The sequence below is a fragment of the Dipodomys merriami genome, unplaced genomic scaffold (genome assembly GCF_024711535.1).
Source record: "Dipodomys merriami isolate MVZ:Mamm:240054 unplaced genomic scaffold, mDipMer1.0.p SCAF_22, whole genome shotgun sequence".
Taxonomy (NCBI): Eukaryota; Metazoa; Chordata; class Mammalia; order Rodentia; family Heteromyidae; genus Dipodomys; species Dipodomys merriami.
The window spans coordinates 5,733,147-5,753,492 of NW_027203604.1; the positions used below are offsets into that span (position 1 = coordinate 5,733,147).

General features: G+C 36.9%; 1 protein-coding gene across 42 annotated transcripts in view; it reads left to right on the forward strand.

The window, feature by feature from the left end:
* Ptprd (protein tyrosine phosphatase receptor type D) overlaps positions 1-20,346 on the forward strand; it is a 2,013,525-nt gene that overhangs the window by 1,693,953 nt on the left and 299,226 nt on the right. For all 42 annotated transcript variants that reach the window (XM_070033182.1, XM_070033181.1, XM_070033197.1 and 39 more), the window contains 2 exons: positions 13,830-13,975; positions 17,576-17,717. In XM_070033182.1, coding sequence (XP_069889283.1) covers positions 13,830-13,975; positions 17,576-17,717 — 288 coding nt within the window. The remainder of the gene's footprint in view (positions 1-13,829; positions 13,976-17,575; positions 17,718-20,346) is intronic.

Here is a 20,346-nt window from a genome sequence, read left to right on the forward strand (position 1 = left end):
TACTAGCTCTTTCAATGCTGAGATTTTTCTCAGGCCGATCACAGGAAGGGAGAATGTCATACTAACACTGAATGGGCAGGGGATACTTAAGGCAAATTTACTGGTGGGAAAGTACAGAGGAATTCAAGGCACTGTTGGGATTAGTTTGACTCTTAGGACCCTGGCTCTGTAATGAAGAATGGCAGAGCTTTCAAACTGAACTTCAGAAATATTATATTCTAAATATATTTCAATTACTATAATCTCTTCAGTATGTGTGGCAAATGGTTTTCTTTTCAGATGTTAAATACTAGGTTGATGTTTATCTTTATTTCTTTTTTTTTTTTTACACAATCCCCTAGCCAATTTATTTGGTGAAATGGAGTACCTGACAGATATTAATTACTAATTACAGCCCATCCTTTTAGATTTCCTCTTCTTTTCTTTTTCTCTGAAAAGAGATCTTTCAGGTCCACCTGAAAAAGTGTGGTTACTAAACATTTTAGGCAGTATGATTAGAGAAAGATACTACAACCAGCTTTAAAAGCAATATTTAATTTCAGCAAATTAGTGTCTATGATTAGATTAGGTAAAGACCCAGGAAAAGAAGATGTATACATCCCTGGCCTTTGGGGCTCCCAAGAATTTTGCTGAATAAAAATGTGCCCAAAGGAACTCACAGGTTCCTTCTGGGAAGTTGAGTCCATCCAGAATCTCACTTGTGTGCCCAGGCATATGTTCACAAATGTTCCTGTTACTCAAATACTAGGAAGCATTTTCTTCCTTTCATGAAGACCTACTAACACAAATTCTTTTGATGATCTGTATCAAATTCAATGAGTTTGCGGTTCCATGTTGATATTTCAGAGTCTTGTAAAAAGAGGTCAGTGTTATTATACAACTGAAATCCTGAACACAGTATTTTTAGCATGTAAACCCAGGGCCAAACTGGCAGGAGGTCCTTGCATGGCCAATGCTGTCCTTTTGGATGAAGGAGGTGGCTACAGCATTCCTCAGTCTGGCAAGGGGCCTTTGGATTCTGCAAATGTGTTCTAAGGATAGCAGGGGGTTGGGCATCAGCTGTCAGCCCAGCTTCTGTTTATGTTGGGAACAATAGCCATGTGCTAGGACAGTAATTATTGGTTGATTTTCCGTCTAAAATAAATGTCCTAATAATTTGTCACAAAACCAACTTAAATTGCTATGATGTTGCCTGCAACAGTAAAATTAAGGGGGGGGGGGAAGAAAAGCACAGCAAGAAATGTTTCACTTTGTTTCCACGTGCATTCTCTATTAGTAAATAGTGTAATTAAAATCTCATTTGCAGGTTTTTTTTTCCTTTCCTAAAAGGTTACTTCTGTGTGTTGGGGAAACCTTTGTTTTCTTACTTAATATCCTGAGCTGTAAATTAGAGAACAGAGGGAAAAAGTTAGCTGGCAAATAAAGGTCCTCACTGTCTGAGCTTCTTTGGAATGCCTCCCATAATCCTGGGGCTCAGATAATGTGCTTCTCTAGAAAAGAATGCATAATCTGCCCTGAAATGAGCTGGTACCCGGGTTTATACTGCCTGTGGATACAAATGAGAAACCTGATATTTGAAAATTTCTCCAACGGAAAGGTGTATCCAAAATATTCGAGCAGTGTTTCTTTGTGTCAGAGTTTCACATTTCACTTTAGTTTTCTTATCAGGCAGGGTGAGATGTCCCTCAGAAGATGAGATCTGGAAGACTGGATAAAACAGTCCAGATTTCCAGAAGGAAAGGGAAGAAAGGGCTCTCCTCTTGTTCATTTTCCATTTCTTTCTTTTGTTTTTGGTTTTTTTTCTCCCATTCATAGAAGGCAAGAATGAAACACGTTTTTCTTCAGGTTTACCATACCATCATGAAAATGCTGATAGGGCTATGTTAAACAGGTATTATTTTTTTAAAGTCACAACAGTGAGATTATTGTATTATACTATACTTTATCTAGAAATCATTTTATTTCATCTATAAACCAAGGAATATTACCATAAAATCTGTCTCTGTTCCAGGCTCCAAATAATATGAACTTGATTGTTCTTCTGGAGAGGGTTAGTCTGTGGCCCAGGGTGATGATCTATTCTTATCATTGCTTGCTTGTACATGACTTCATGGCCTGAGCATAGAACCAGTTGTCAGCCTTTCCATCTTTCTTCCCCAAATAGATCAGTGGGTAGGATTTTTGACTGGGCGGGGCCTCTGCTTGACCACACAGAGATCAATCATGGTTAACAAGAGACATCTATAGGAGGTGTCCCCTTCATGCAACTTGACTGTAGAAATTAGATTCTTTTTTTTTACACAATCATCTTGATTTATTTGTGAAAATAACAAATGAAATAAAAGAATTCCACTTAAGCAGCTCCAATATTAGTATCTATGAAGCTGTTGGAATTTGTTTTAGAAAAAAAAGAATCCTACTAAATTACTACATGTACTGTAAAAACATTAGACACAAAGAATCTTTAAAAATGTTACTGGTTCTAATGATTACCTAAAAGTGTATGAGAATATATGGAAGACTGAAAACCACTGCCAGATATTTTTTTGGCTTAAAACATTGGCTTTATAGACAAATGAATTTAACAACAACAAAAAAAGAACCTCTAAATTTAATGGTGAATGTCTGGAAGGGACATAAATGCATGCTGAAAATTTCCATATAACAAAAATAATTGTACTTTCTTTAAAATATATTAAATTCCTACAATATACCAGATATTCCACAGAACTAAACTAAGACATATACCTCATAAGCTTAGAATATGATGATTTCTAGTTGAATACTTTTCTAAATGTGAACAAATACTTTCAATATTTTTATTTATTTTATATCCTTCTTTCTCTCTCTCCCTCCCTCCTTTCCTTTATTCTTCCCTCCCTTCCTTCTTCCTTCCCTCCTTCCTTCCCTCCCTTTCTCCCTTCCCTTCCCTTTCTTCCTTTCTTCCTTCCTTCCTTCCTTCCTTCCTTCCTTCCTTCCTTCCTTCCTTCCTTCCTTCCATCCTCCCTTCTTTCCATCCTCCCTTCCATCCTTCCTTCATCTTTTATTATTTTTGCCAGTCTGGGGCTTGAACTCAGCCTGGGCACTGTCCCTAAGCCTCTTGGTGCTCAAAGCTAGTGCTCTACCAATTGAGACACAACACCACTTCTGTCTTTTTCTGGATAGTTTATTGGAGATAAGAGTCTCAGAGACTTCCCTGCTCAGACTGTCTTTGAACTGTGTTTTAGATCTCAGCCTCCGGAGTAGCTAGGATTACAGACATGAACAACTGGCTCCCAACTATATAGATTTTACTACTGTAAAACATGAGGCCTTCATCACATTCTTGAATGAAAACAGATGCACAGGCTGTGTATTTTGAATGTATAAATAGCTATAAGCAAACCTGGAGGTTTAAAAATGGAAAATGAAGAGTAAAAGACTGTGGATAATATGTTTCTATTAAGAACTTGTAACACTGGTGTAATTAAATATAAAAATGGATTCGTGATTCTGTCTGAGTGATTTAAGACTACTTACGTACCTTCCTAAATTTTATGTCTCTAACAGTGGTTACTGTGAACATCTTAACACCAAAACAGATGGCCAGTCTTACTATATCACTAGTTCAGAGTGGTTTTATTGTGCCAGGCATACTAAATGGATGAGGTTGTTTGTTTTTCAATATCCCATGGGTAGATATAAAAATCAGCTCCATTGCAACAAGGAGATATACAAGTCCTTATGTCGAAAACGAACTTTACAATTTTGGTGGGGGGGTGAAGAGGATTGGGTGGGGGGGTGGGGGGAAAGATGGGAAGGGATAGGAAGAGGAAACAAAGGAGGAGGCTACAATGCTTGATAAGAAATGTACTTATTATCTTGCCCATGTAATTGTAACCCCTCTGTACAGTATTTTCACAATAAATAAAGAAAAGAAAAAGCAAGGCAAAGGATCAACTAATGCAACCATGAAAAAAAAGCTCCACTTCTGGCTTTTTCTGAGTGATTTATTGGAGATAAGAGTCTCGCAGACTTTCCTGCCTGGGATTTCTTTGACCTGCAACGCTTAGATCTCAGCCTCCTGATTAGCTAGGATTGCAGGCATGAACAACTGAGTTTACTACTGTAAAACATGTGCCCATGATTCAAGTATTAATACACTTTAGAAAAAGTGTATTAATGACAGGAAGACATTGGGATCTATCATTATTACCTTTCTTCTCTGACCAGTGTCATGCAGTTTCCATGCAAACTAATAGAACTATAATAATATGCACATGTAAATAGTAGGAGCTGGTATTTCATATTTCTCTGGAATGTGACTTGATCTCAGGTGAGATGAGAAATGTTGACAGCAACTTGTTGGGAAGTGGCATGGTGGCTGCTGGGATTGAGGTTTGGGATACTGCTAAAGGTGAGGGCTTCATCTGCTGCCTTTATTGTCTATCAGTACTTACTGGTTGCTTACAATATGCCAGACAATGTGTTAAATGTATGGCATACATTATTCTCTGTAGCTTTTAAAGTGAGCCTAGGAGACAGATACTATGATTATGGTGTTTATATACAGGGAATTGTTGGAGAAACTCATATTTCTGTCCATTCTTATGCATGTAAATAGGGAGTTAACAATTCCCATGTACTAAATTCAGGTAGATTATTATGTATTATACATAGTTCTATGCAGCAAATAACTATTCAAAACTATTCTGTTTCTAATAATACTAGATAAATGACTTAGTCCTTAGAGATTTTTTTCTTTTTTTTCTTTTTTTTATTGTGAAAATACTGTACAGAGGGGTTACAATTACATGGGCAAGATAGTGAGTACATTTCTTATCAAGCATTGTAGCCTCCTCCTTTGCTTACCCTTCCCATCCCTTCCCATCCTTCCTCCCCCCCCCCACCCAATCCCCCCCCCCAAGTTGTAAAGTTCGTTTTCGACATGACAACTTGTTGCAACAGGTCCACCTGTATCCTTATTTAAACTACTTGTTTTTCCCCTTCCCCTTCACAAATTATACCGACATCAAACACAGTGAAAGCAGGGGTTGTACTGTGGGGGAGGGACATACAAAGCAACAAAGAAATAATCTTATAATTGCGTTAGAAACAAATACATGAAAGAAAAAAAAACATTTAAAATACATATCTTAGGGTTCATTTTCCTAACATCACCTTATCTGACCTTTTCTGCTTGACTCATACATATACTAGATATTGCAAATAAGGGAAATCATGGGACCTATGTTTCTTTGGATGTGGCTTACTTCACTTAATATAATTTTTTTCCAAGTCTTTCCATTTTCTAACAAATGGGGCAATGTCATTCTTTCTGATGGAGGCATAGAATTCCATTGTGTATATATACCACATTTTTCAAGATTTTTTTCTATTGGTAGGTATTTCTACTGTATCTCTAAGGTACATGTTTTTAAAGAGGGAAGAATCTAAATTTACACAATTATGAATTTCCCAGGCCGGTGAGTGTTCCTAGTAAATGTTAACTCAATTGAACTAAGTTTTGTTGAATACTCCTCAAGTATCATTCATTTAAAAACTGAAAGTTGCAATTATGAGGAATAAAATTAAGTTTTACAAATTTCTAATAATTTCTATCTTTGAAGCCGGGCGCTGGTGGCTCATGCCTGTAATCCTAGCTACTCAGGAGGCTGAGATCTGAGGATCGCGGTTCAAAGCCAGCCCAGGCAGGAGAGACTGTGAGACTCCTATCTCCAATAAACCACCCGAAAGCCGGAAGTGGTGCTGTAGCTCAAGTTGTAGAGCGCTCGCCTTGAGCTGAAGAGCTGAGGGACAGCACCCAGGCCCAGAGTTCAAGCCCCACGACCGACAAAAAAAAAAAAAAAAAAATTTCTATCTTTGAAATTCATATAATGCACCTATTATGAATATAAATTTTAAATTAGGCCATTAATATTCAGTTAGTTATAAATGATTTAATGGTTTGTTGATAGAGTGAACTAAAACACAGAGGGCAGTTGAGATGGAGAGAGATTCCTGATAGTCAAGTTAGAATATATTTTGTGGCTCTAACTAATTCACGTGAAAACTCATCTCTATAAGTATATTCAGAAATTCAGAATATTAAACATAAACTCTATCTACAAAAAAAAAACAACCCTCTCTCAAAAAGAACTGGAGGTATGACTCAAGGGGTAGACCATTTATCCAGCAAGTGCTAGACCACGAGTTTGACACACCTATAATATTAGTTACTCAAGAGTCCCATCTTTGAGGATTGAATTCTGAAGCTAGCCTTGGCAGGAAAGTATGTGAGACTCTTTAACTCCAATAAAATACTCAAACAAAAAAAGTGTAGAAGTGTAGCTGTAGTAAATATGGTACAGTGCTAGTCTTGAGTGTAAAAGCTCAGGGACACCTCTCAGGCCTGGACGTAAAGCTCTAGGATCTGCATTATACATCACACAAAGTAGCAGAAAGGAGAAGATGACTGAAAACAATATAATTGAGATACATTGCATTATATTACATGTGGTCTGAAATCACTTGCTAGTATGAGACAGACATTTTTTTTAAGATGTTACCTGGGCTACATTTTGCCAGTGTTGGGCATTTCACTCCTTGCTTTAAAGTTTTGGTGTATTATATCAAAGCTATTTTTCCACAATGAATTTATGAAGCTATACACCAACTTACACCAAATAGAATATAACAGTTAATTCACAATATGGCAATCAATTGTAATTACTGGTGAGTGTATAGCCAAAGTTTAGGGGACTGCACCATGAGAGACCTTTTATCAAACTCTTATGTGCTCTGAACGTTCATAGGCTAGGTAGATGAGGATTGTGAGACCTCCAAAATGACCAGATCACAGATAAGTCCCTTAAGGTCCCTACTAATGTGAATGGAGCAGGAGAGAGCATGTGTGCACAAAATATTGATAATGAAATATAGGCTATTGTGACTCATAAGTGATACACACAGTGTGATAAAAGAGCTAAAGGTCCCATGGATTTTCTCTAAATGGAGGATCAAAAAAGGCTTCAGGGGACTGAATTTTTGATTGAAAAATGAGTAAAATCTATAAATTTTAAAATGGGGAAAAATACAAGGGAAGAGAATGTTCCAAGGCCTGGTGGTGAGAAATTTAGGTCATGGAGAGATGGACAGAAGTAGAAAAGTATTTGGGAAGTTACGTTGGGAAGCAACTTAGAAAGATTCTAAAAGTTAATGTGTTTCTGGTTCTATTTTTTTTTCCAAGGGTAAGCTCTAAATGTTGTTTGTTTACTTTGGGGGGAAAAGGGTTGTAATTCTACATGAACTTAAAAAAGAAAATAATAGCAGGGGGAAAAGGAAGAATCCACAGTAATACATAGTAGTGATGCAAAGATGAAAAATGGAAGTGAGTGTGTCTGTATGGGAACTGTACCAAGATGCTGTTCAGTAATTCTCCATCTTAACTGTACATTGCAAACATCATTAAGTTATTTACCTAACTTCTTTCCCTCTCAATAAGTTTACCTTTCAATATGACCTGGCAGGATATGGATAGGGTCCAAGAACCTTGAGATTTAAATTTTTTTTCCAAGCTCCAAGATGATTATAATATCCAATATAAAGAAAACCAGGGTCATTGGCCATTGTTTTGATTTGAAGTATAATAAAAGAGGTCTGGGACAAAGTAAACAGGACTTGAGAAACAAAGGACCTCCACTCATTTTGTCATATCATTACAAAATTACTCCATGCTGTTGACTACATATATGGTATATATGTGCACATCTGAGGGAAACTAGGAGAAAGACACAGAATCAGAGAGAAATAGGGGAAAACATACAATAGACCTTGATGAAAATGAGCTAAGCAATTCAAGGGCAGTGATGGGAGGGAGGAATGAGAGGGATAGAGGGAACAGCTACACTAAGGAAAAGGAAAGCAATGTACATACCACCCGAAGTGGAAGAAATAGTTGTATTGTCAAAGCTCATAGAATTCGCAAACTTTATAGACCATGATAATGACAATTTGCCTCATAAAGATTAGAATGTGTTTGTGACTTTAGCTAAGTATCACTATCTCACAATACTGTGAAATTTGTGAAATTTATGCAATCACTTAATCACAATAAAAATTATATAAAAAAGAGGTCTGGGGGGGCTGGGAAGGTGGCTCAGTGGTAGAGCGCTTGCCTTGCATGCCTGAGGCCCTGGGTTCGATTCCTCAGCACCACATAAGCAAAAAAAAAAAAAGCCGGACGTGGCGCTGTGGCTCAAGTGGTAGAGCACTAGCCGTGAGCTGAAGAGCTGAAGGACAGTGCCCAGGCCCAGAGTTCAGGCCCCACGACCGGACCCCCCCCCCTAAAAAAAAAAGAGAGATCTGGGAAATGCTAGATCTAGATAGGTGAGAGTCAGTATTTGGTTATGGAGCAACAAAGTCTGAGACAAAGGCTGAATTTGAAAGGCTGTGTATTTTGGAAAAGGAGAGTGCCACAAACAAAATTGGATACTTAGAAGTCTTGAAGATCCAGGTAACAAGTTATAGTTGCAACATTGTAGTTTGGGGTTACAGGAAAGTAATTTTTCATGCTTATGTTAAAAAAAGCACTAGGTTTCGAGAAAAAAAATCAACTGGTAAAATATATTTCCATAGATTTAATGTCTTTATCCTGTATTCTTTTATTCTTTCCTTTCTCCTCCCGTCTTCTTTCTCTTCCTGTTCCCCATTTGTATGTAGAAGTTTCCGCCTCAGTAAACTCATCACTACTGAAGTTAACAAAATTTTACATGTACACTGGGGAACAGGAAGAGAAAGAAGACGGGAGGAGAAAGGAAAGAATAAAAGAATAAAAGAATCATGGCAGATATGCAGGCTGAAAGAATTTAGACTTGAAACCCAAATAAAATGAATGATTATCTACACACATATGTATATGCACAGAAATAAGTTGCTGAGGTGTCTTGAGAAGGAAGAGGTGGTTAAGTATATGTCAAGAACCATAATGAGTGGCTGGGAAGGTGACTCAGTGGTAGAATGCTTGCCTAGCATGCATGAAGCCCTAGGTTCAATTCCTCAGTACCATATAAACAGAAAAAGCTGGAAGTGCCACTGTGGCTCAAAGAGGTAAAGATGCTTCTGGACAATGCTTAAGCTCCGAGTTCAAGCCCCAAGACAGCCTCCTCCCCCTGCCCAAAATAAAAACAAAAACAACTACAACAAAAACCCCTTAATCCAATATTTGTTTCTTTTTCTACAGAAAACAAGTTGAAAGTATATAGGGATCAATGTTTAAGTAGTCTTCTCTACTATACTTTTTATAGTAGGTGATTGGTATGGGCATTTTGTGGCACTGAGGTGCTTATTTTTTTTTTCTAGTGACCAGACATTGTAATTAGCTCCTTTATCCCTGATTTCAGTTGGTTCCTGAGCTAGTGTCTAACTTTAGAACAACTGTCCTAGGCAGTATGTTGCAGGTGAATTTTCTCACTAGGAAAAAAACTTTGGTAGAATACAGCACAACATTCTTACCAAGCCATTTAGAAAACAAGCCCTGGGAATTTTAAGTTAAATGGGTGTAAGGAATGTGCAGGCCACTGGTCCGAATTGATAATTTCTTGTGGCCCTCAAATGATGTTATAAATAGCCAAGTGGCCCATGGCAGATGAAAGTTCCCCACCCCCAATAGAAATTTCAAAATGTGCAATAATTTCTGATGTGCTAGGTCTTCCATGAGATGAATTTGTAAAATTTTTTTGTCTTCTTATTTGGCTCATTGAAATGATCATAACCTCACCATTAGATTAAATGTCTACGAATCCTTCTTTAACTCAGGGAATCTCAGGGGATCTTCTTCCTATCCTTTCTACTTCTCTATAATCCAAGGTATCTATATTACTCTAAATGTTCCTATCAATTTATCAAATAATAGTAAGGGTTATTCCTTGAAAGACTATTGGAAAGCATTGTGTATAAAATCTATAAAGCATTTAGTCTAGTGCATGGAACTCACCAAACAGTCGTTATTTCTTTATTTCATTTTGAAATATACGGCCCTTTAAATCAAATGTGAAAGCTAAAAGATTGTTTGGGGAGTAGTATTAGAAAGGAAATACCATCAATAATTCAGAAACAGTCTGTTTGACTTTTAAAACCTATCTGGCTATGGATCTCACGAGGTGACTCTGTTTGGATCCCATGTGATGGTTAGATGTACCCAGAAGCCATGGTTTTCATAGAATATTTGTTAGGAAAAACTCCAGCCTGCATATCTGCCATGATTCTCCCCATTCCTGGGGAGGATTCAAATTATACATCACCAGAAGGAACTCTTTTCTCTAGCATGTGTTCCAGTGGTTGTCCTGCTCTTTGATGCATGTCATCTTCCGGACATTTCTACCCAACCAAAATCAAGTTCATTGTAACAGAAACAGCTGCATCCACACAAACTCCCTCCTCTTCCTTGTTTAGGTCAGTGGCAATAGAATGTGTTCTGGCTAAATGTCAGATATTTCCTTTAAAATCAACTCCAACTTACATCCTAGGCTGTCATCTTCTTCTGGTCCCTTCACAGAGGACCTGCTCCAGAACTATCCTTTAGGACACATATTCTAACCCCCTTCAGAGAAGGACCAAGCAGCCTCAGGCTCCATGGACCTCCTCATAAATCCTACAGCACTTTATAAAAAATACAACTATTGTTATTATAAAGAGTACATTTTTTTATTGTGAAAATACTGTACAGAGGGGTTACAATTACATGAGCAAGGTAATGAGTACATTTCTTATCAAGCATTGTTGCCTCTTCCTTTGTTTCCCCTTCCCATCCCTTCCCATCTCCCCCCTCCCCACCTCCTCCTACCACCACCCCCCCTTCTTGTCCCCCACCCCACCCCGCGGGCGCCAAATTTGTAAAGTTCTTTTTTTTCCAAGTTTTTCCATTTCCTAACAAATGGGGCAATGTCATTCTTTCTGATGGAGGCATAGAATTCCATTGTGTAGATATACCACATTTTCTTGATCCATTCATCTCGTGAGGGGCATCTGGGTTGGTTCCATATCTTAGCTATGATAAATAATGCTGCAATAAACATAGTTGTGCTGGTAGCTTTAGTATGGTCTTGTTTGTGATCGTTCGGGTAAATGCCCAAAAGTGGGATTGTGGGTCATAGGGAAGCTCTATGTGAGTATGTTTCTTTCTGGACAGTGTCACCCCTTCTCTTGCTCTCTTCTAGTTCCCTCCCCCGCCATCCCCAAACACAAGTTGTTCATTTTCTGTGATGTTTCTAGGGAGTACTACTGCTGCATTTGTTCACTCTTTGTCTCTTCAGTTCTGTTCCCCCATTACGTCCCAAATACAGATAAATAAACAAAGAGGACAAAAAGAAAATAAAACAAAAAGTAACAAGGAAGAAAAAAAACAAAAACCTTGTTTCCATTTCCTGGAGTCCATTTCTATAATTATTTTACATAATCAGAAGCACATAAGACATTGTTCCTTTGTGTTCTTCTCCTAAGGATAACCTCCTTTGGACTCCCTGTGTATGAATGCTTAGAGTCCTGTATAATTTATCACATTTCAGGGTATTTTAGATGTAGCTTCTGCATATGAGAGAAAACATGTGCCATTTGTCTCTCTGAACTTGGCTTACCTCACTTCACATGATTTCTTCTAGGTCTATCCATTTCTGTCTTCTCCTGAGAAGTCTTTCCTTTGCTTCTTTGCCCATTTAGTGATTGGTTTATTAGCTTTGGGAGAGGTTACTGTCTTGAGCGCCTCATATATTTTAGGTAATGAGCCTTTGTCAGATGTATTGCTGGTAAAAATCTCCTCCCAAACTGTTGACTGTCTTTCTAGTTTATTAACTATGTCCTTTGACTACAGCACCTTTTGGTGGAGGAAGTAGAATCTTAAAGTCAGAACTGACTACTTGTAAGTTCTTACTGAACATTTCCTGGCCCTCTTCCTTAGTTTCAGTTAATAGTATTATTAGCCTTTCCCTTTCAAGATTTAAAATACATTGTTATGACAAATAGCACTTTCCAAACAAAACTCTCTATTTAAGGAGAAGATAATCAGCTAAAAGAAACAAAGCCAATTAGTTACATGCTGTTAGTTTTGTTCCCTATGCAACGCATTTTCTTGATGTCCACAGAAGCAGCTTATTAATTAGAATTAAATGAGACAAATGGCATCCTCAATTCTTCTCTTTGTTGCCTGTGATCTTTTCTGTGCTTCTATTTTAAATGATTCTCGTTTGGCCCATCAAACCTGACTTACATTCTTTGTCTTCACGAATTTCTTCTAAGTTTGTTCTTCTATGAATATTAGGAGTATTCTTTGATGGTTTTGCCCCATGAATGTCTAGCTCTACTTGTATAAGAGTTGTTTTTGCTTATGCAGAGCATTTTGTTATGAGTCATCAAAGACTATTTGCTGATTTTTGTTGATTTTTCTCCCTTACATTTGACCACTATAAGAACACACAGGTAGTCAGAGAGTTTAGCAACTTAAAACATGATAGACCATTAAACTATTATAGCCATTACATGCAAGTTTTCTGTGCATTGGTTGTACTTGAAGGAACAATCTATTGCTTCTTAAAATAAGAAAACCAGTGGCAGCCTGTTGCCTCTCTGGAACTGTGTAGAGTGTATAATCTGTATTCCTGGAGCTACTGTCTGCCCCGTGAATGCCCCTGAGAAGGCAGTCTTTACAAATAGCCAGTGAGCATGGCAGACACATTCTAGAATATCATCCATGCCTATATTCTGACTCACACATATGTTTAGCCTCTCTGTTTTCCATTTAGAAAGTAGATTTTCTGGGTCCAACAGTAATTTGACTTCTGCAGTGCCTGTTGTTAGTTTAACAAAAGATCATCCTTATAACTTGTTCAAACCAACTTGAGCAGGAAGACTCAATTACTACTTGTAAAGTATTTCAGCATTATGTCATAGTCATATCAACATCAATTAATTGCTACATTACTTAGAATTTAGATCCCTCACAATCTTTTGCTAATCAGATGGCATGATCAATAACTGCATAATAATCATCAGCATTTTATACCATTACTTCTGAGTCTTCAGAATATAAAATGGAAACATTTTAAGTGAGAGGAAGTAACTATTAGAAACACCTAAAAGAGACTGAGACATTAAACAGTTTCTATCTCCTAGTCTTTCAGCCTTAACAATCTTGAAGTCTAAATTCTTCTTTAAATAAATCTCTCCGGAAATTTTCTATGAATTTTGGTTTACATCCTCCTTTATACATTGTGGAGCTGAGTTTTAAGTAAGGCAACCAACAGTATCTGGGTTAGAAAATAATTTTACCATTCCTCCTTACTTCTCTTTCTTGCCAAACCTTTAATTCAGGGCTATATTTCTTGTCTCTTTAAAATTTCCTCAGATTTCTCTTAAATGTCACTAATTTTAATAGCTCAGCAGTGGCAGTGCAGCTTTCTGGCTGTATTCTGATAGCGGCATCAAAGCAAAGAGCTAAAGTTCTACTCACTTTGATTGATGAGCTCATTTTGTTACAGAGGACAAATTGGATTTTTTTTATACTGGTAATAAAAATTAATGTGTGATGTTGCTTTTCGGATGTTATTGGATCTCTGCCTTAATACAGATTTCAGCAATAAAAGCACTAACAGATAACTTGACCAGAAAGTTACCTCCTTCCCCTTTGAACTACCCTCAAAAGTAAAAGGTTCTTTTCCAATTTTGTAATCTCTGTACGTTCATGGGTTGTTTGCATGAGGTTTTGGGGGTGGAGAAAACAGTGGCTTCAGGATAACAGTATAATAGTCTGTGTTTTAATTTTCCCCTCTAATTGTGATCTTTATTTCTTGTCTTTGCAGCACCTCCTAGGTTTACACGAACTCCCGTTGATCAAACAGGGGTCTCTGGCGGAGTTGCTTCTTTCATTTGCCAAGCTACAGGAGACCCACGACCTAAAATTGTGTGGAACAAGAAAGGAAAGAAAGTCAGCAACCAGAGATTTGAGGTATTAGGTCCATTGTTCTGTTTCTCTGCGGGAAGCATGTATCTGCTCTGTCTTCTCATTTGAATTGTACTTAGTTGTTTTACTAGGCTAGAAGGTGGCCTAAACACCCCAAGATATGGCCGTCTTTATGTTGCTTGCGGTTAAAACAGTAACTCCAAATGGCTTTTAAACACAGCGAACTTAGGGGTTGATATGGATGACTTTTCTCTGTAATTAGACCAGGGATCTCAAAAACTGCTCTGGAGTTTGGGACTGTGGCTCAGTAGGAGCTTGTTCCTTGCCTTGCACAAGTCCCGGATTCAATTCCCAGCACTGGTGATGGGGGTTAAGGGATCAGAAATACATCTGTCAGCTTCATTCTCGGACTAATTTCCCTTAAAATGCAAGATGGAACCCCACATCCTCTAGAGGTCTCATGAAAATTGATCTCTTCCAGAAGCTTCCCATCCCACTGGCTTTTATTGAGTGACCTGGTTATTTATGAAGCAATCTGCATGAAGAGTGGATGATGTTGGCCAACTGGTTTAAGCCTATCTACCTCCATAGCTATCTACCTATGTAGCTGAGAATAGAGTCACTTCATTCAAATCCTGTTGCTGAGTGTGAAGTAATAGTATTTTCCCAGAAGGAAACTAAAATTTCTGATACCAAGAAAAATGAATAGATGCTGACAAGCAAATGCCTACTATGCCTCATACCTGTGACTAGAAGCAATGTGAACGTAAATGAGAAATTTCCTCATGTGTCTTAGTGTAAAGTACTACCTGTAAGAAACATACACATACAGGTTAATATTGCAAGTAAACCTGTTTTTCTTTTCTTGAGAAAGCTCAGTACATTGAAATCATATGAACTACAGTTCAGATATCATTTTATGAGTATTTGAGGAGGGAGATAATATAAAAAATTGCTCATTCTGAGGAGAATACGTGATGAGTTATACAAACTACAGTGAAACTAGTCATAATCACACCTATAAGTTAAGACATGAAGAGAATAGTTTGCTTTTGTAAGGAACACAAAGATCTCTAACCTATGACAAAGTTATAAAAATTTACTTCACTTTTACCTGATTTTCTAATCTATTTTATGGCCAATTCTCAATTTGGGAAATGGAAAGTGATTTCCAGTTAAAAGACATAGAACAACTATAAAATCCAAAATGAGTTTCACTCACTTTTGTCTATAGAATGTTTATAAATATGTGGATCAAATTCATAGATGATCTAAATACAACCATGACACTTGAAATCATAAATGATAAATTTACAGGTGATGAATTTTACATTATTTTCTTGGAAAATTAGATTAATACTATCATTTAAATATAAGCATGGTTTTAAAAATTTAAACTTTAGGGCTGGGAAGGTGGCTCAGTGGTAGAGTGCTTGCCTTGCATGCATGAGGCTCTGAGTTTGACTCCTCAGCACCACATAAGCAAAAAGAAAAAAGCTGGAACTGGTGGTTCAAGTGGTAGAGCGCTCACCTTGAGCTGAAGAGCTGAGGGACAGTGCCCAGGCCCAGAGTTCAGGCCCCATGACCAGACCCCCCCCAAAAAAAATTTATACTTTAAAACCGGAAATATATTTTCTGCACTCTGTGCTGAAACGAAACACATAAGTATGCACATGTGAGTGCATGTGTGTGTAGTGTGTACACATGTGTATGTATACCATTTGGATGCAAATTGTTACTTTTTTATTTAAATGATATTAATTTTTTGTCAGAAAGGCATACAATTTGATGTGCTTCATATTGACAGTGGCATCTAACAAAATGTTGTTAAAAAGTAAATGATCATGGTAAACATCTCAAAGCATGAGCTCTTTTTATACCATAATTCCTAATGAGAACCATGTAAACAAATCCAGTGGAAATTACTTTTACACAAGCACTTACATCAAATAAAAACAAGTCGCTGTTGAAAATCCTTAAGAATCTGTAATATTGGATTTATTTATCCATTTTCAATATACATTCACAATCCATATATCTACAAGGCCTATAAGAGCAATAGATAAGGCTGATTTTTCCCATGTGGTAAGCCTGAAATATTACTGTTCATTAAGTGTTCACATTGGTAAACACAGTACCAGCTTGTGATATGTGCTATATTAATTATTAGCTAAATGCAGAGAAGGTATCATTACAGAAAACGCTTTTAAAAAGTAAGCATACAGTGACATTTAACAATAAATTAAGAAGTTAATATGTGTATTAATGTTTATATATCTCACTAAATTAAACCACAAAATGCTTATACAGTTTCAAAAAATGTGATATTCAAAAAATATTCTTATCACTGTAAAACTTTTGCTTCCTAAGCTACGTAGTTAATCCATGTTAAATTGTGAGTTTAATAGAGTTGGAGATAAACCAGGTTGCTTTCAGGCATCTGGGTGCACTTATATTGAAAATGAAATTTGCAAAGAAATAAAAGTGTATGTATTTTTAGATATTCATTGTACATACTTCATTGTATGTTAATGCCAATACAGATACTTTCTCTCTCACCTACCCACTCACCCACATACACACAGACACAGACACACATGCACATAACACACACACATACAATTCTTGGCTAAACATTATATAAATACATTTATAAGGCACTCCAAGTTTATTCTCAAGTTTGATACTATTTTTCATAAGGAAAATTAAAGACAATAAGAAATCCCAGCATTTCAGTGAGCTGCTAACAATACACAACAAGCTGATAGAAAAACTGGTAGATGACTATAGGTGTGTATGTGTGATGTATACACACATACACACACACACACACACACACACACACACACACATATTTACCATGATAACCACTTTTTTGGTTAAAGCAGTCCTGGAATTAGTTGGCAGCAGCTAGGATTACTAGTGTTGTTGAACTCTTTCTCAGTAGAGTTCATAATGGGAGTAAATTTGGGCCCAGTGTTTAGGACATTAATTTTCTGCCTGGTGAAGCAAACCTCCATTTTACAGCAAGAATGTCCTAAAAATGAAGAAAATGCTAAGCTAGAACAAATACCAGGATGATTTATGGCTAAATTAATGCACGCCATCAGGCTTTTGGTTTGTGAAAGCTGTCTCGTTGGCTGCCTAAGTACTGGATTTATGCAGTTCCTCTTCATGCTCTGCTCATCTACTGTGCTGGATGAGACACTTTGAACTAGCAGAACTGTTTGTTGGTGTAGTCCTTAATACTTCACCTTATAATCCAGTTATTAAATACATCCACATGAGCATAAGCACCGTCAGAGAAAGAATAGTTTGAACAGCTTAGTTCTCATACCTGCAAGGTTTCTTACAAAATGAATAGGCTTCAATCATTTCATATCTTCATGAGGGAATCACAGATGGTTTCCAGTAAAGATTTGAAATCTCCAGTTTTCCATTTGTAGTTCTGCTTCATTCTTGTTTAGAGGATTCATCGTTAAATCTGACCCAGTAATTGATTTCACTAGTATATCACAATTCAGTCTTGAAATGATGGTGAGTTTACTCAGAGCCTCGTGGCTGGCACACCTCTGTAATAAAAGGTTTAGTTGAGAGGTGGGCAACTGTAACAACACCTGTGACAGCTATTGTTTCCTCTAATAGGTAATAGAGTTTGATGATGGATCTGGATCAGTTCTCAGAATTCAGCCTTTGCGGACTCCTCGGGATGAGGCCATTTATGAATGCGTGGCCTCGAACAATGTGGGAGAGATAAGTGTGTCCACCAGACTCACAGTTTTACGTGGTAAGTGCTCAAGGACAAGGTTATTTCTTGTGCCATTGTTGCAGTTGTATAGCTCAGGTGTTTTTCTACAGGACCATTAAAAAACTAGCTTCTGATGATGCTTCAATGGGAATGAATTTGCATTTTATATGTAAATTTATAAGGAGTGAATGTGAATCAAATGTTGAAAGTCTTGTTTTGGGGCTTAAAGGAAAGCTGATCATGGGGGGAAATGGGGAGGAGGCAAAAAGAAAGAAGCAATGATTGCACATGCCAAATTCTGTTTAGATTTTGGTTAGAGCGTTTGAAGAGGAAACACGGTCTGCTTTTATTTGTTAACATTACTTGTACATTTTTTTCCACACTTTCTTCAGCAGCTGTGTTTCAAAAACCTCAGAAGCTGAAACTGATGTTTATAAAATTAAGCGATACCTTGATGTAAAAATGAGTTCTTCACAGGCCATTGGCCAAAACCAAAAATAAGGAAGACATCCTTCTTGTTTGTCTCAAAAATAGTCTTTTTCTTTATATTCTTTCATCTTTTTTTGACCAATATCTATTAATTCAAATACAATATGATGACAAATCCCTTGTAGATCTCTTTGTTGATACAATTGGACCAAAGCATGGGATGCCATGCAGTGTTCACTTGTCAGACTTCCTTCCACAAGACAGTCATGGAATTTGAAGGCTGATAGTTATCTGTTGTAGATTGCTCATTCAGTCTTTGTGTAGAGAAAAGAATATTGTCGATGGCACACCTAGCAGTTAACATTTCTCTACTAATATATTAATATTTCTGTGACTTTGTCTCTTTCATTCTCTCATTTGTCTTTGCATAATTTACTAGATTTCAGAATTTAGCAGATATTTTTCTTAAGATGATGCTTATGTGATTTTAGAAAATAGCTGAAAATAAAATTAAATGCACAGTTAGGTTAGTAAACAAGAAAGAGAAATTTCCAGGTGCCAAAAACAAGGAGAGAATCATCTGAGAGAAGACAACCAAAATGTTATCACCCAGGATGATAAGGGTTATAGGTTTAGGGCTGTAGTTATAGCTCCCAGCATGATGAAACATATGAAGGATAAAATGACAGTAGAAGGAACAGTTTTCTACATGTATCAATATATGGATATATGTGAGTATACATATGATACATATGAACATATGATATATATGATATATGTGTATATTTGTATGATATCTATCATATATAATATGTATTCTATATGGTGCATATATGTATGATAGGTATCATATATGTTTATATCTAATACTATTAAAATTACGGGGCTGGGAAGGTAGCTTAGTAGTAGAATGCTTGCCTTGCATGCATGAGGCCCTGGGTTCGATTCCTCAGCACCACATAAGCAAAAAGAAAAAAAAAAAGCCTGAAGTGGCACTGTGCCTCAAGTGGTAGAGCGCTAGCCTTGAGCTGAAGAGCAGAGGGACAGTGCCCAGGCCCAGAGTTCAGGCCCCATGACTGGACTCCCTCCCCCCCACCCCCGCCCCCGCCAAAAAAAATGTAGTTCTTTTTTTTTTTTTGGCGTATCCACATCTAAAGCAAATCCGACTTATTTGTTAATCTTTCAAAATTTTAATACTTTCTGATTCACCTAGTTTAGAATTAGGTCGGAAGTATATTATAAAGGTACAATAAAATGAAATTTGTCATAAACTTTTTGGTTTATCTCATTCTCTATAGCCTTTGAATTTCTTCAAAGGAAATAATAGCAAGCACTTGCTTGACTTAATCTTTATGCATTTTGATGAAGACATTAACGAAAACTTGGCAGAAAAATATCATTTTGCTTAGAAATTCACAAGGATTTATGTTTTCCTGTCTCCCAGCTGGCTGGAGTTTCCTCATTTTGTCTGCTTTTATACAGCTAGTCTCCACATAACACCAACGCATTTGAAAATTTTAATATGATCTTGACTTTCTTTGTGAATATCTGTCATATATAAGTGCATTTGAGTGAAATTTATGATTCAAGTGAAGTAGTTAACCCTTCCTATATTTTTTAATGACTCTTAGTGGTTCTTGAACTGTATTATGTGAAAAATTCAAAGGTAATTTTGGATAATGAAAAGTAATCTAAACATAACCTTAAAATAGAGTAATCTTAGTTTATTCTCTTTGGATAAAAGAAACAAGCATAAATTACCTTTGTTTCTGCGAGTCACCTCTAGGTTTAAAAAGGTCAAAATGTTGATAATTCTATAAATAATAGACTTTAAAAACTATTTTAGTGACACTGACATTTATAGACATCAGATATCATAACCATTAAATAATTCCATGAGAAAGAAGAAAATGTCATAGCTGATGAGCTTCATGGGCATTTTAAGTTTACTTTTCTCTTACAAATCATGTTGGCAGACACTCAAGTACTCTGTTCCACAATAGATGGAGACCACTTTACACTTTCCATCCGGTAGCCCTCAACAGATGCCCATTTTTGTCTCCATGAGTCATTTATTTTCTCCCTACATTGCTTACAAATGCCAAAAATGTGCCAACTGTCATGAAGGTTTTTGTGTAAGTAGGCTGGATGGAGATCACTCATTTATTTCACACAGGCTACTGGACAACCTAATTAATTGGAGATTCAAACATCTGACCCGTATGGCTAATGCAGAAGA